The sequence below is a fragment of the Polyodon spathula genome, chromosome 6, assembly GCF_017654505.1.
Source record: "Polyodon spathula isolate WHYD16114869_AA chromosome 6, ASM1765450v1, whole genome shotgun sequence".
Taxonomy (NCBI): Eukaryota; Metazoa; Chordata; class Actinopteri; order Acipenseriformes; family Polyodontidae; genus Polyodon; species Polyodon spathula.
Window position 1 is genome coordinate 29,470,510 of NC_054539.1, and position 17,754 is coordinate 29,488,263.

Below are 17,754 nucleotides of genomic sequence, written 5' to 3' on the forward strand. Positions count from 1 at the left end.
TTATTATAGTTTCCATAAGTTTGCATATAATAGAAGTCAGGCTTACTGGTCTGTAGTTACCTGGTTCAGTTTTGTTTCCCTTTTTGTGGATCGGTATTACGTTTGCAATTTTCCAGTCTGTCGGTACCACCCCTGTGTCAAGAGACTGCTGCATGATCTTGGTTAGCGGTTTGTAAATTACTTCTTTCATTTCTTTGAGTACTACTGGGAGGATCTCATCCAGCCCAGGGGATTTGTTTATTTTAAGAGCTCCTAGTCCCTTTAACACTTCTGCCTCAGTTATGCTAAAGTTATTTAAAACTGGATAGGAACTGGATGACATGTGGGGCATGTTGTCAGTATCTTCCTTTGTAAAAACTTGTGAAAAGTAATCATTTAACATATTTGCTATTTTTTTTTTCTTCCTCTACGATTTTGCCATTTGTATCTCTTAAACATTTAATCTCCTCTTTGAATGTTCTCTTGCTGTTGTAATATTGGAAAAACATTTTGGAATTGGTTTTAGCTCCCTTAGCAATGTTTATTTCTATTTCTCTCTTGGCCTTTCTAACTTCCTTTTTGACTTGCGTTTGCAGTTCTGTGTACTCTTTCTGCGTACTTTCTTTTTGGTCCTTTTTTAATGCTCTGTAAAGTGCCTTTTTTTGCTGAATATTTTTTTTAATTGATCTATTAAACCATTTTGGCAATTTAGTTTTACATTTAGATTTGTCTACTTTAGGGATATAATTGTTTTGCGCCTCTAGTACTACATTTTTGAAGAACAACCATCCTTCTTCTGTGGGTGTTTTCTCTATTTTACTCCAATCTACTTCTGTTAGTCTCTGTTTCATACCTTCATAGTTTGCTTTTCTAAAATTGTAAACCTTAGCTTTAGTCTTTACTTTTGGGGATTTAAAAAACACTTCAAATGAGACCATGTTGTGGTCTGAGTTTGCCAGTGGTTCTCTGACCTCTGTTTTAGTTATTCTCTCTTCGTTATTTGAAAAGACTACATCAAGGCATGCCTCCCCTCTAGTGGGTGCCTTCACCCACATATATATATATATATATATATATATATATATATATATATATATATATATATATATATATAGTGACTGACAGATTACCCTCTGGTCACAGGTTTTTCTTTTCCAAATAAACACCAGTCACAGGATGCGAGGAAACGCCATAGCGTGTGTTTATTATTTACAATGAAAAGAAAATAAACAAAACAAAACCTAACCCGATCTCGGGCCCTATCTAAACAAATGTTTCTCTAACTAATAACAAGGCAGGCTAAGCCTGTTACCTCATCATCAAAACCAAATCTCAATCCAAATTGTAATCCAAAATACCTTTTCAAATAGTTTGTTTTGCAGTTTCTCAATAGTCTACTTACTCTCCAACTCTCTCAACCAAACTCCTACTATCACCCACACAAAACACACACACTCACACCCTTTTAAACATAATTAATGAGTTAATTGATTTAACCTGGAGTTGGTCCTTACTCCAGTAACCTCTACTGGGTCCTAATGCCCCCCAGGTATGGTCTCATCCAAACAAGACGTTTATTTTAAACCAGATTTAATTAACACACAGTTATCATTTACCAGTTTATCAATTATCCCATCTTAGTTTTAATCCTAAGCACATTATATTATTTACTTTCTTTGTTTACCATCTAGTTGGTTTACATTCTCCTTTCCTAACCAGTCCTTCACTATATATATATATATATATATATATATATATATATATATATATATATATATATATAAACATTAACATATGTTAACAGGTGTCGTGTTTACATATGAAAGGCAATAACTTAATTTAACTTAGTGATCCTTTGCCTAAAATGCTTACATAATATTTTAGTGTGTGCTGTTTCTTTGCCTACCAGGCTGACAATGATTGGTATGTGTAGTGTTTATTGTACACTGTATCCCAATATAAAATATGTGATTACATTGCATTAGTATTTTAGCAGAATTAATAATAAAATGTATGTCTCTGTGGGCTTTCCATACGTCTCTTTTTGGTTTCACTATGCTGAAAAATTAAACAATTCTTCTATTTAAAATTAAATCAATCACAGCATAGCAAATTGAAACTTCAGGAAAACTTATGTTTTTAACATTTTAAAATCCCACGATATCACCATATGGAAATAATTATCGATATCGAACAATTTCAGTATCTCATCAAAATATTGATAATGATGCCCCTCACCAGTTTAAACGCTATACACTCAATGCTTCTAGAACATAACATACATATCCATTGAAAACTGTATGAAATATGTATTTAACCCTTTAAGGACCAAGCATTTTTCAGTGAGATGCACCCCCAGGACCAGTGTTTTTTTGGCTGTATTTGATTCTCTTCCTATAAGATTATTATTATTATTATTATTATTATTTTTTTTTTTTTTTTTTTTTTTTTTTTTTTTTTACAGTAGCATCTTGGAATTTGTCCTTTTTTCAGAACACTGGTGAACAATATAAAGTACTTCAGACAGAAACCATAACATAATTTGTATTTTTGTATTATTATGTAGCCTGTTCCACCTAGTGGAATGCATAAACACATTTTATTTCGATATCTGAAGGACCCAACAACACTCCCTGAAAGTTTTGTTGAACATTTTTGAAATATGGGCAAAATACAAGACATTCATTCCTTCACCTGAGTGATTTTATGAATTGAGTCTTTTGTTCAAATAAATAAATAAATAAATAATACTGAGAACAGCTACTATATATTATATAAACTGAATCACGGATCAGAAAATTTTGATTCGCCAGAATCAGACGCCAGTATTTCTGCCAACAATGATTTATCTAATCATCTTGCCATCTTGAAATTAAATTCTGTAGTGGAAGCGTTCATATTGTTGTGTGCATATCAATTTCTGTACATAAACAGTAAACCTATACACAGAATATCTTACTAAAGTTCAATTAGTTCTGTTGAAGGGGAAAAAAAAGAAGGTTTTAAAAATATGATTTGTCAAAGATATCCTGTTAAGCATAGTTGTTTGCGAGCGCAACAAGACAGAGCTGTAGTTGTATGTATGGTACAGCTGTACAGTATTTTGTTTGACTATATTTTTGTAAATAAGTTTAGAATTGTTTTATTTTCACATTTTTTGTTTCTTTATATTAGTATAATAAAGGTCACGGATGAGAAATTTGGTTGAATTTTGTGGTTTTAAGTGTTTTGAGTTAAGTGTACCATATCCGCGGTTCATGTCCATTTGCTTCAAATCGTCAGAAATTCGGACATAAACTTTCTAATTTCTGATGCTCGACTCCAGATCTTCCTGAAAACTTTTATCTGCCCACAGGGAAACTAGAGCCTGCACTTCCTCAGTGTCCCAAGGCTGCACTTTTCTCTCAGCACACTCTCTGCCTGCCATGTTTGTTGTTTGACTGATGCAACATAATGACAAAAATCCTTAACCCCGCTCCTGGCTTGGCTCTCAGCCGGATTCAGATGTCTTGTGAGGCTGGAGTTTTACGGTTTGGTTCTTGATCAGCTTGACAAATAGCCAGTGGAGAAGCACTGTACCCGTGGTAAGGGGTATTACATGTCTTAAAGAGACTTAGAGTTGGGGTTCCGCTGCCTATGCCACTTCGGCCACTGAGACTGATGATTGACAGGAACGGTTAGGTTTAATACAGTGCTCTATGGGGGTGTTGATGCGCACGCCCAAATTACATTTTTAAAACCTCATTATCTCTTAATTTAAAATGTTTTCACTTAGGATTGCCAAAAGGCTTGATTCCTATTTTAGGAACATGTCTGTGCAGAACGGAATGTTTATATACGTACAGTAGCAGTTTCTGAGTTATGGGTGATCAAAACAACAGACTGAAATATAGGAATTCAATTTTTAAGTACCCCTTTAACACAACGAAGAGTTAAGCCCCTCCTGTCATCAGTATTGTTGTTCTTTCCTTTACATCCTGTAACAGGGTGAATGTTACGTGTATGGGTCATCATGGATAGATATTGAGGCAGACACAAAGCAGTCGGTGTTGACACGCCACACAGGTGCCCAGATTTATTAACAACACAGGCCCGATGCTAGGGTACCAACAATAGTAATCCTAGTGCCGGATTTAATGAAGAAAACAAAACAAAGCTGCAAATAAAAGGTTGCCACACAAATGGCGAGCTCTAGTCCCACTAAAAGGAACGTCCCGCTCCAGGAACCTACTACCTAATAGTATGGTGGTGCAGTCACCTCGAGCTGTAGCGCTGACACCTTTTGAGCTCCACGCAGCCTGCCTGGGCATGTCCCCCAGCCAATCTGGACCTTCTGATCAACTGAGCACCGGGCAAGCCCATCTGCTCAATTGATTGCTTAGCAATGCATCTCCTGTTGCGCGTCCCAGCTGCTTCTGTAAAGGCGCAACTGCACTCATGAACCAGCGACAAGGAACTCCCCCGTAACACATACATAAATAATAACATCATAATATTACTATTGTATTTATTTATTGGCATTTGATACTATTTCCAGGCACCTACAACGGAAGGCAACTACTATCCAGAAAATATGGAGGGGCTACCTTGGAAGAATGTACTTCAGAAGAATGGTGAAGGTAAGAATTTGAGCTTTCATAATGAATTGAAAGCTGATAAAAGTACTTTCAGAACAGTAATATTTCTATTATGTTTTGTGATTCGTAGTTTTTAGCTATGCAGTGACACACTACATGCTTTATGAATAGTCCATTTTTTAATTTAGACTACCCTTACCCAATTAGGTAAATTGGTCAGTGTTAAATAAATTCTGTAGGTGTCAATTCTAACACTTTTCCAGTGTACATATGACTCCATACTCCACAGTGTAAAAGTTACACTATTGAATGTAACATTAACACTATGTAAGTTAAATGTACATCTGTTTCAGTGTATAACTAGCATCCCTTTATTGTAAAATTAACTACCTAAGTGCTGGAAAGTAACACTGGGAGAGTGACATTAACACTGCAGTAGTGACAAATGTACCCTCTGTATATAAACTATGTGCACTTAACTAAGAACTTCAGAATTTATCAAATATTGTTTCATTGCCACAAAAGTAAATGAAAATATTGTAGTGAGCACTAGAATAATTGGAGTCACACACCAAGGCTCGTAGGTACAATGTGGTTTATTTAGGCAGCACCATCCACACAGTCAATACATACATCCAGACAGCCTTTTCCCCACCCCAGAGCACTACCAAACAACTCAACAACACAGGAAGGTTTCAACAGTTACAGGCTATGGCAAAATAACTAATAGGGACAGTTACAGTAATCACAACATTTATAATACCAATAACAACAGTATTTCCTTTACCCTATTTCCCACTCCCAGTGTCCTCTGCTGCTCATTAACATATTTGTGGAGGTCAGCTCTGGCATACAATCCGCCAACAGGGGGCAATGTCAAGTCAGTCCAGCCATGCCCGTTACAACATATTAGCCTACCTTGAACTTCTCCAGCATGGACAGAAGCAACGCCATTACAGAAAATCCTGGATGTTGATATTATTACTCTGGACTAGTGCACTTTATTTTACACTGTGAAATATACCTTGGTTTAGATATGAAACAACACGTAGCATCAAATGTGAAAATTGAACACCTAAAATCAACACTGACAGTTAACATTGGGATTTTAACACTGGCCAATTTGCTGTGTATGTACCCCCATTTTCTTCAGACTTTAATCATACTGTAATTTAACAAATTGCCTAGTAAAGAAATTATAAATTTTCCTATTGTCAGAGTTTTTAATTTCATGAACCTCGGTAAGTTTTTTTTTTTTTTTTTTTTTAATTTGCCGAGCGACACACAAGCAAGATGAAGAATCTGATTCCCATGACATCATACATAGTGTTTTCTAGGTCACAATTACGTTGTAAAAAGTTACATAGTATATGATATTCAATTTACAATGTGAATCTTGTGCTGGAACAAACATGTTTTATTTATTTTTTCTTGATATTTGAATATTCTTTTTTAAATTTGATGTCAATATTCTACCATATAACGAGTACCCATCAAATTGCCTGTTAAGCAAAGGGTCTTCCATACAGTAGTAATTACTGAATCCATCACTTATACATTTGATTTCTTTGTATGATATATTTTAGGTACACTTGTTTATAAACTATGTCATAAGCATAATTATTAACATGATAATTGAGTCTCTCTATACAGTTTTATTTTAATATTTGTCCTAGCACGTGCAGCTGATTTTCTTTTACCTTGTACTGCAGTTTGTAGTTGATGTATTTAACATGGACTTAAGTAACAAATATCTTAAATATTTAAATATACTAAATTGCTAAATGAGTGAATGGCACAATCTGTTTTATCCAATGAGTGTCATTTATGACCATCGTATTATCTTTTTTTTTTAATTTATTTTTTTCAGTTGACCTTGGTGATTTTATGTCTGCTTGTAAACCAATGTGCAAAGGCAGTCAATCTAGTCATTGAAACATATGGACTACACACATATGTTTTCCTCTATATCCAAATGCTTTTGTTAAATATTTGTCAGTCTAACATATATTGGCACCATAGCCAAAAATAGAGACACTGAGAGCAGATGCCCATAAAACCTACAGATGATTCTTTTTGTTTATGTTTATTTTTGAAAAACTATATAATATATATATTAATCCTTATACATATCTTTATATATTTAATTATATAGATATATATATCTATATATATAGGCGTATCACAATAGTCTTTTAACGATTATATCAAAAAGTTTATTCTTCTTTGATAAAATGTTTATCGTCAAAAAATTAAATACTGGAAATAATGTAAAGATATGCTCCCTCATAGAACAATCAGTGACTGATACCACTTCCTGAATATAAGTGGAATCTATTTTAATGCAATTGCTCTTAAAAACAGTAGGAGAAGAGTGTTTAATAGACATTTTTATTAACAAAATAACAATCACATATTCATCCCTAGATTAACCTTCTGGGTGCCAGACCCTGTTAGTTGTCCACTTAGGCCTATATCCTCATAGCTTTCCTGGCTTCACAAAACTTCTACTATATGCAGCTGCAGGAGGTTATAAATGTATTCAAATTCCATTAAAAAAAATCCATCATGATTCTGTTGCAACATAAAAAAAACAGTGCTTTAAAAAATCACAGACCTTTAAATAATTCTGAGTTTTAACCTCTTGAACATCATTGTAAAAAGTTGCATTTGCCTTTGGTAGCAACAGTTAATGTAAGAAGCACATTTTAAATGCATCAGGGATCGTTCTCTGCATTTGTAAATAACATATTGCTACCAACTGCTTCTTAATTGCACAGATTGTTGATAAATAATCCAATCCTGCTGCTCTCCACACACAATTTGTTTTGGATCAGGCTTGGCAAGCCAAATAATGCTAATTATTTATGATGTTATGATGTTAAAAACATGAATATTAAATAAAACAAAAATCCCAGGATCACTCCGGAGGCAGTGAAGGACGTAATGCACTGTAAAGATGGTTAGAAGACACCATTTCTAATCTGATTCATTCTTCTAGCTAGCTCCTTGTAGGATTCAGACTAAAGGCTGCCACTTCTTTGAAAATGTTATTAAACCCGACATCTTGAAATATGAATCCCTTTTATGTTCCACACAAGTTTCTCCTGAAATGAGCTCAAGTGAATAAATCATACAATACTACGTGTCATCAGCTCTGTGAATATTCTTGCCTTTGTTATTCTATTCTCAGTGGAGCGCCATTGATTATCAAACTCAGCAGAGAGCATTTTATGATCATATATCTCCATTAGCTTCTGGTTTGACTACCATAGATTTTTATGGTTAAGTCTGCATTATGTATTAGAAACTTTTTTTTTCTGTGGTTCTGAGGCATGTTATGTATTATATATTAAAAGTCTTATGTTTTATAAGTTCAAGAAATATCGGAAGCCTGAACAACCCTTGTGCAACTGAAATTTAATGCAATCTTTACCTCTTGTCTTGATTCACAGACAGCATATTTTATTATGAAGATGAATTTCTACAATGAGATGGCCGTCAGGGTAAATATTTCTCCACTTGTTAAACAAATGAAAAGTCAATTGTGCTCTGAATTTGATTTTAATATGAGAAACCAAGACAGCATACATTGATATAGTATTAACTAAAGTGGTGGTGGTGGTGAGTGTGTGTGTGGGCAGGTATTACTATCAATTTGAGAAAATGTCCCCACAAAGATAGTAATTCCTGAAAAAATGATGTTTTGGGGATGTCCCCACTTTGTAAAACACATTTTTAAGAACTTAATCTGCCTTAAAAAGATAAAAGTGCCAAAATATTTCGTTTGTTGTCGACTTTCACACTGTGTGGAGTTTTGTCACACTGGAGTTAGAAATAATAAATACAAATATAGTGAGAATCAATGAGAATTCCCCACAGATCTGGGAATACAAATGTCTGTGTGTGTGTGGGGGCTTATATGGCACTTAAATAAGTTTCACCACCCCCCTCAACACTATAATTGTTCATTTTACCCTTAAATTCCAAGATTAAAGGATACATGTTTGTACTTTCATATTCTCAATATGAAGTGCACTCGCTTGATTAAAGGATACATGTTTGTACTTTCATATTCTCAATATGACGTGCACTCGCTTTCATAGTTAGTGCTTTTTGTATTATGAGTTAATGTGGAATAAATCAATATAATAGTTACTTTTCAAGCTAGTGCATTCATTCTACTTAAGTAATTTAGTTTAACTTTGTTCCTACTATAGTGTAATTCATTATTCAGATTTACTTTTTTATTATGTACTGGGTTCTTCCATTTGTCTCTATCTGTCTTTACCTGGCTTTGAACTTATATGAGATTTCCTGGGAATCCTAATTGCTAGCACTTTACTCCACTAGTCTTTCTCACTCCACTGAAATCATGACAATGCGATCTTTCAACTTTACCTACTCCCTTCTTTATATATATGTACAGTAGATGGAAGATGAAAAGCCACATTACCACATGATTGAATTCAATGCCAGGCAGTTCGAATTCTCAAACAAGCTCAAAGCCAGATAATATAAGTCAATACAGTACATCATTTGTATACTGTCTCTTAAAATAGGTGTCATCTAGTGCAGCTGGAAAGAAGCTGTGCAAAATCACATAACAAAAGACACCTCATGCTCTAATAATGAGATACCCCACTCATGACATGTTAGCTTATTAAAGACTAATTGGGATCGTTCAGCCAATCAGAATGTTGTGTCTGCTGTTTCCCATGACACATCACAGAGAAACCCAATTCCTTAAATCAGCTATACCATTTAGATTTTTTACTGTGCTTTATTCCCGGTATTTATATCGGTACAGTTGACATCACCTGCTTGATTAAGGCTGCTTTCGGAATTGGTGTGGTGGTTCAAATGTCTACTCATAGTGCACAGTTAACATTCAAGAAAAAATCTGGATTAAGCTAATTAACAGGCCTTTTAACCTGATAAGTACATTTATTAAAGTTTTAAAGAAGCCATTGCCTAATGAAATTGCATTACCTCAAGATAACTTCCAAACTCCTTCTTTACATTCGGAATAATAAATAGCTTTAATGGAATACTTTGTCTTCAAATAACAAATGCCAAGGTATGCATTGTGTGTTTAACTCTGCACTGATCCTTATAATTTTTGAAGGACATACCTAGCTGTTGTCCTTAAGTGAAGATTTACAACAAAGTTGGCATACTGTTTTTGAATCTATAGCGTTTTCCACATATCTTTATTATTAAGTCTTTATTACTGAGACCATGCTTGTGCTGATAGACAACAGTATTTATACAGCTGCTTACATGTTGTTGTTACCTAATGAGGGATATGCATCATTGATTTGACAAGTCTAAAAGATCACATAGAACTTGGCTGCTGATCCTGCAATTACTTTGTTTAAAATTATCTATTGAGTGCTGATCAATTGCAATACTTGTTTTATACCAGGCATTGTTTCAATTTGCCAATTCATTTGAAGGATAACTGCTCTACTTTTTCTTAGGGAGAGGGGGATCATTTAATTAACTGTTTGCTCACAGGTGATTTTAAACCTGCTGATATATGACTGATATTTGCAGTCACCCCAACTTAAAAAATACTGACAAGAAACTCATGAAACGGACTAACAAACAGAAACACATATAATCTGTGTGAGACACTTTTATTTAAATGTTGGCAGGTGAATCTATATTCAAGACTGCACAAATACATTTTTTTCACAAGGTACACTCTTAAAAGCAATGACGTTATGACCAATGGAGAACAGATTTTGTTGCAGATTTTTCACAACAAATTATAAAGAATGATGCTGTGATGATTGAGGCTAGTCACTTATCTCTTTATAATAATAATAAACACATTGCAGACTCATCATAATAAACCAGTGCTGTCTTGGCTGCCCATAGTGGTTCTAAACTCTATTAACAGTATTATGTAATTGTCATACCACTCATAATGTTATAAACTATAACAGATACTTGCATTTTGGATCATTAAAATTATCATACCATTCCAAAATACCTAAAGATTTATTTCAGGTGTATAATGTGCTCAAAACCAACTTTATACCTTTAATAAGGGAATTCCCTTCAGAGGATGCTAGGCCATATGCATACATATTAATCAAATAACTTACAACTTTCAATTGAGCAAGATTAAAACCTTTTTAAAAGTCATCATGTAGTGTTTAATATATTCATTTTCAAATCTCATAATTATGAGACCAGACATGCAAATCATCTGAAATCTTTTACTGTACATACCCAAAATGGATAACTGTGATAAAACATATACAAATGTTATATCGCTGTAGAAAAACTGTACAATCCTGTGATCGTCACTGATTTAATTTGCCTGCAAATTAAACCAATGGGTAATTACATTAATTTTTCTCTTCACAGATTCAGAAAAGATGGCGAGCCTATTATGTACGGAAATATGTCCATAATTACTATGCACTGAAGCAGTATTTGGAAGGTCTCACCATGACAAATGAAATTGTTAGGTAAGGTGACACATAATATAACATTTACAATTTTAACTTCTCTGTACCCTTAAAAAAATAAGTAATAAGTAAAATCAGGTGCATGTTGTTCTGCTGAGCTAACAGTTTTTTTGTCTGCCATTCTTAGCACCATAGTCACAGCAATTAAAAAAATTGCAATCCTTGTCTGGTGGAAGGGGGAACTTCTTGCTGCAGCACGCACAGCATTCTACTGCATTTGTAATATTGAAAATGTATTGTGTAACACCTGAAGTAGACGTTTGCATTCAAATCTACCCTTGGAAATGTTGGAAGCCTATGTGCCCCTAATTTTAATTTTTACTTTTTTGTAATTTAGTATTAAAAATGTTGTTATAAATTTAGTACTTATGAAAGGTGAGATACAAAGACACTGGCTACAGTCAGGCACAGTGTATTAGAGAGTCCTCTCAACTCGACCTGAGCCCCCCTGCCATTCAGTCCTGGGGCTTTGTCTAGCAGAAACTGCCAATTAGGGTGAATTCTTTGGTTGTTTTGTGAGTAATATTCACTGGTTGAAGACCACTAGATTCATTTGTTATGTTAGTTGGATTTGAACCCAGTCCTCCAGAGGTACTGTAAAAGGCATACGACTGGTGAATTTGCCCGCTGTGCCACCTAGACCCCCTGTTGATTTTAGTGATGGTACCGCAATAAGAAGGTTAATAAATCACGCCTGGGGAAAAACATAAGCAAGATTAATATTAATAACTTATATTATATATATATATATATATTTTGATCCGCTATCTATATCAGATTATAAATATATATATATATATATATATATATATATATATATATATATATTATATATATATTATATGAATATTTATATCGAAGTTTACACATTTGTGAACCTTGATGTTTTTATGTATTCTGTTTTGTAACTGAGGATCATGTAGCAGAGCCATTATATTGTGGAAATCATGATTTGATAACTGAAAGTTTATCCCATATGGAGAAAAATAAACATTTAGTTGTGAGCATGTTATATGCTAATACAACTTCTGTAAGTCAGCTGTGGTTACTGTAAGTGCAGAATTAATGCAGTACATATGATAGCATGGAATATATTTTCATATTGGGACAGGGTGTTTTTACAAAGATAAATTGATTTGATTAAATTAAAAGCTGAGTATGCAATTGGTAGACATGTACACTTGTAACCTCTAGCCTGCTATGTAAAAACCGCCCCAGGTTATGAGAAAACAAGTGATGTCATGAAATTAAAATTGAGCCACTAAGTTAACAGAATCGTTGCATTAATGAAAACATACTATGCTTGGAGGGCAAGAAAAGATACCATCCTTTATTTTTGACAAAAGCTTAAACTAAAATCATATTTTTAATGTCACCAATATATTTTGTTGAAATGCTTTTAGGGCTTCAGCTAAAACGAAATGTAAATTTGTAACTGTGGCATGGATCAGTAGCTAATGTTCTTCAGAGGCATGCAAGTTTCATTAGCTTGTCCTATGATAATTTTGGCACATATGACCATTTCTACAGGAAGCATACTGTTATGCCATATGTGTATGAGGGTATTTATTAGTTTGTGTTGCACACTGTTGTGCACTAAACATCAAATATTGTATGTTGTCTGTCAGAAAATGCTTGAAAACTATAATTACTAAATCAGTTCCTGAAACCTGCATAGGCAATATCAAATTTAATATTCTTAAGTGGTAATTCAGTGATCCATTCTTAATCTATTTTTTGTTAGTTTTTGTCATCTGCTAAACGTCACTGTATTTATCTTGCAGTAGTATAATGAAATGTTATATACAGTAATATGTTATTCCCTGGGGGATTTAAAAAAAAAAAAAAAAAACTCCTTTGTAATTTCTATGGCAGCATTTGAGGGCAGTATATATTTGTTTTCAATTAAGTGTTTATGTTGACACAAGAGTCTTTGTAACCATGCTAGCTGAAATGAGTCTCTCCATATGCCAAACGTAATTACAAATATGAATAAAATTCGCCTTTCAAATGACTTTGATGTTCGTCTACTGTTATTTGGTTTAATAGGTATTTTAAATAGAAACACCTGAAATACAGAATACACTTTTGTGCAAATGGAGTGTATCATGCATGCGTGATTGATTTATGGAATTAGTGATTAGTCAGTTTTAGTCATGATAGAGAAGACAACAAATAAGACGTATTTTGAAGAGAGAGAGATTAAAATATTATTAATATGTTGGCCATTTGGGGGACACAATTTAACAAACTTTTCATGTTGAAAATTATTGCCCTCTTTGCACCCTTATTGTGTTTGAAAATTGATTTTAGATATGGATTTTTTTTTTTCAATAAACCATTCTATTTCCATGGCAACATAGACTATAAATGATTTTTTCCCTTCTGTTGGTTGATGGGCTTTACATTTTGTGGGCTGCCAGAGAGTGGTCCACTGTTTGTTTATTTGTATTTGTTTGTGTGCATGCTGAGTAAGTTCACTTGGAAGTTTTTTTTTTCAATATTTGAGTCTGTGAGGGGCTCCATTTTTCAATGTTGTAGTCCTTCACGGGGTAAAACGAATGTGTTAATACCCACCACATTGATTTTAACGTAAATTGTTATACTGTACTGTATTTTTAACAAACAAAAAATCTTTTTCAAGTGGCACTGGTGGAAGTACTACTTGCTTTATTAATTTCACTCTTATCAAAACATTAAAACATGAATAAATATCTGTATTTATCTAGCTGTATTTTTTAATTGAAGCCTTAATTGAAATTATTGGTTTCATTATGAATGAAGTAAGGACAATGGTTTACTTGTAGTATGCTAGTTATACACACACATTGCTGTATGCTGGGCAGTTTCAAGCAAAGATCCATAGTTCATCCAGGGGTGAATAGACAGCACATAATTCTTCAGGTGAATGAAAAAGGCGGAAAATAGTGGCCGTGCATAGAAGGTGCATCCAGATAAAATAATTATATGTGCATCTGCACATGTTGAAGAAATTAATATGCTACTCCAAGGACAACACACCTTCAATAAACATATACAGATTCATCTTATTTTGACAAAACAGCAGATCTTTTGTACCCGGTTGATAATAGATGTTTGATGGACAGAAACTTTTGGTTCATAGTCTGCACAATTGTGGATGTTTCACAAGGAACAATCTTAAATAACTCAATGAGCCAATCTGGAGAAAAACCTTTTCACTCCCAACATCTCTAAAAGATTTAGAGGCAGTGTCTACTGTACCTGACAGTTGTTCTCTACGCATAACAAGTGTCACACTATATCAATATATATAATGTTACCTGTCCACATGGAGCAGTTATTCAGCTTTTAGAATGCATAATACAGACTGATTTTTGCTTTCTTAAAAAAAAAAAAAAAGAAATGAAAAGGAAATCAAGCATCATATAGCCTCATATAAACCTCTTGTTTATTTAACAACGTGTGTCTAAGCTTAAATGGCTGTAGAATGTATTTATTTAAAATATTCTGCCTGTGTTGGTGTTAAGATCATCCTTTGCCTGATCAGTCACCCTGTAAAGGTCTCTGAGATTTTAATCGATGTTCTTTTGTAATACTATACATTATTTAAAATGTTACTAATGGTTCCCATTTAGCATCCACCAAGCTGTTTAGCATGCCAATGAAACAAGGTAGCTGAGACATGTTTAAGGAGTTCCCAGCATCAAACAGAGTGCTCTGCCATATTAAGAGATATTCATGTTTAAAGACATCTTTGTCATTTCATATGCCTGCACATAATATGCTGGTAGGTTGGCCTTGTTACAGTGTCCGTCTTCATTTAACTACCCACCGAAATTTCTTAATGAAGTTAAGACCTAAGTTCATTCCAGTAATTCAGTGGCAAGAGTTTGTTCAATGCAACAATTTATCACTTGTCAAGAAGACACTTTTAGTTTCTGCACTTAATAAGGGCATCCTGTAGGCTGAGTAATTAGGAGAGAACGGTTTGCATATTTACTAAATGCGGAGTGTCATTGCCATCATGGCCTGTTGCCTGCATGAATTATTTCTCTATCTCAATAAACAGCTGGGTAATTATTACTGCCATAATCAGATAAATTCCCCCTGTAATATTCTTAAATGACAAATCTTTTAACTCATTCAAAGCTGATGGAAATTTATGGACTTTAAGTGGTTTGAGTACTTTTTCACAGTTTCTTGTCTCTTTCAAGGACATGTGGGGAAATCAAATGAATTATAAATGGAATCCTCCTTGATTCATGAATTTTGGATTTGCTCTTACATACATTGGAGTTTTCAGTTAGATTCTGGAGTCTTTAGTTATATTTTGTACAGAGATTTTGTTGCAAGGATCCTTATAATTTTTGTAATCTTATGTATGGTTCAGGGGGCAGGATCTAGGGCTCCTCCCCATCTTCTGCCTTGCCAAAATATCTGCCAATCTCCCTATTTGGACCTTATTCTCTGTCTTGCTTTTTCATTAGGTCTTGGCTTTTTGTTATACTCTGTGTACAAACCCAAGCTTTAAACTTTAGTACAACTTATATAATAAATCAGACAAAACCATTGGGCTGTGAGTATTTGCTACTTTCTGTTTACAGACTAAAGAATCTCACTTTCTAAAACCACATTATTTAACTAATCAAACTAAACACTAAAAAATATATTAATAAAATGGATAAGGATCTCTTACACAGATCCGAAATCTCTGATGCTGATATTATCCCTCCAGGTAAGCAGCCCAGCAAAAGCTTCTATATAATAATTAGGGGTTCGGTTTTTCATTTTATTAATTTCATATTTCAGTGCTTGTTTTTAGCTTTTTTTTTTTTTTTTTTTTCAGGGATTTTGCTTTTTGTATGCTATGAAAATATTGTTTTCGGTTACTTTAGGTTTTTTCTGTCACAATATGTATAGTGACTTGACAGTACTTGCACACTTTTTCAATTGCACCTTATTTCCTTAGCTGTCTTCCACAATGAAATCCTTATGGTCACGGGCACATTTTTCTGGGGTTTTGTGTCTAGGTATTTTTCAAAATTACCCAAAATTACATGACTGCTGCCCTCACTCCTTCACTGCCTTCAAGCGGATCTCCTCTTCAGCCAGGACAGGATTTTGAATTTCTTGTCCATGCAAAAGGCAATATACAGTGCCTATAAGAAGTATTCACCCCTCTTGGACATTTTCACAGCTTGTTGTGTTACAACCTGAAATCTTGATGTATTTAAATGGTTTTTTTTTTCCTTTGATTTACATAGCCTACTCAACACTTTGAAGAGGCAAGATAATTTTTATTGTGAAACAACAGTTAATGAAAAAAAAAAAAAAAAAAAACCCTGAAATGTCTTAGTTAGATAAGTATTGACCCCCCTGAGTCAATACTTGGTAGAACCACCTTTGGCAGCAATTACAGCTGTGAGTCTTTTGCGGTAAGGCTGTACCAGGTTTGCACATCTGGATCGTTCAATATTTGCCATTCTTCTTGGCAAAATTGTCAAGCTCTGTCAAGTTAGATGGGGATCGTTGGTGGACAGCAATCTTCAAGTGTTGCCTCAGATTCTCAATCGGATTCAAGTTTGGACTTTAACTGGGCCACTCTAGCACATTCACGTTCTTGTTTTTAAGCCACTCCAGTGTTGCTTTGGCTGTATGCTTGAATATAATGTTTTGAAAGCTCTTTGCTCTTCATGCAAGTATCTTTGCTTTGAATGCACTACCCAACTGTGGGACCTAACAGAGACAGATGTATTTAATCTGAAATCATGTGAACCACTTTTGTTGCACACAGATGGACTCTGTTTAACTTATTGTGTGAATTCTGAAGGCAATTGGTTGCACCTGAGCTTTTTTACGAGTGTCATAGTAAAGGGCGTGAATGCTTATCTAATGAAGACTTTTCAGGTTTTTATTTTTAATGGATTTGTTTTTTCACCCCCAACCCCCCCCCCCATTTCTTCACACATTGCAAGCGTTGAGTAGCTTGTGTAAATCAAAGGGGAAAAAAATCCCATTTAAATGCATCAAGAGTTCAGGTTGTAACACAACAAATTGTGAAAATGTCCAAGGGGGGTGAATACTTCCTATAGGCACTATATTCCTTCTGTATAGGTGCAACATGCTCAGCAGCCAAAGTCAATATCAACCAGCAATTCATCAAAAACAACTGGTCGCCGGTCTTCCACCGCAGAGGAGTCTTATATTTGTTACTTTCTCCATGATATAGATTTTGTCCAACAGAATATTGCTAGTATGCCTGGAATTAGAGGTCATCTCTCCGCTGGGAGACCAGTGATTTCCTTCCACAGGGTTTTTTTTTTCCTTTCCACTGAGCAGCAAGAGTAATATATAAATTGGAAATTCCGGCCTGTGATTGGTTAAAACCTCATCATAGGAGCAAAAATAGATGTAACGATTGCTCTCACATCCTTACACCACCAGACAGTAGTCTCAGTCTGTCATGTGATTGGTTCACATCACTGTCAGTCCCGTCCCTTTTCAAAGGAACACCTCCAAAAACATACAAAACATACTACAAAAAAATGAAAAACAAAAAACTTGCGGTATGAACTTCAGAAACATTTCCTGTTATTTATTTTTGTCATTTAGTTATTTACTTGTGCGGTATCAGCTGTATTTAAATAAAATACTGTAAAGCCAAATATTTGCGACCAAATATTTGGCAAATCACACTCATAAAACTTATTAGTCTTGCTACAGAAATGTTG

The 17,754-nt window shown here is 34.3% G+C and overlaps 1 protein-coding gene across 2 annotated transcripts in view; it reads left to right on the forward strand.

The window, feature by feature from the left end:
• spata17 (spermatogenesis associated 17) overlaps nt 1-17,754 on the forward strand; it is a 137,496-nt gene that overhangs the window by 10,769 nt on the left and 108,973 nt on the right. For both annotated transcript variants that reach the window (XM_041251573.1, XM_041251574.1), the window contains exons 3-5: nt 4,517-4,598; nt 8,012-8,062; nt 10,938-11,041. In XM_041251573.1, coding sequence (XP_041107507.1) covers nt 4,517-4,598; nt 8,012-8,062; nt 10,938-11,041 — 237 coding nt within the window. The remainder of the gene's footprint in view (nt 1-4,516; nt 4,599-8,011; nt 8,063-10,937; nt 11,042-17,754) is intronic.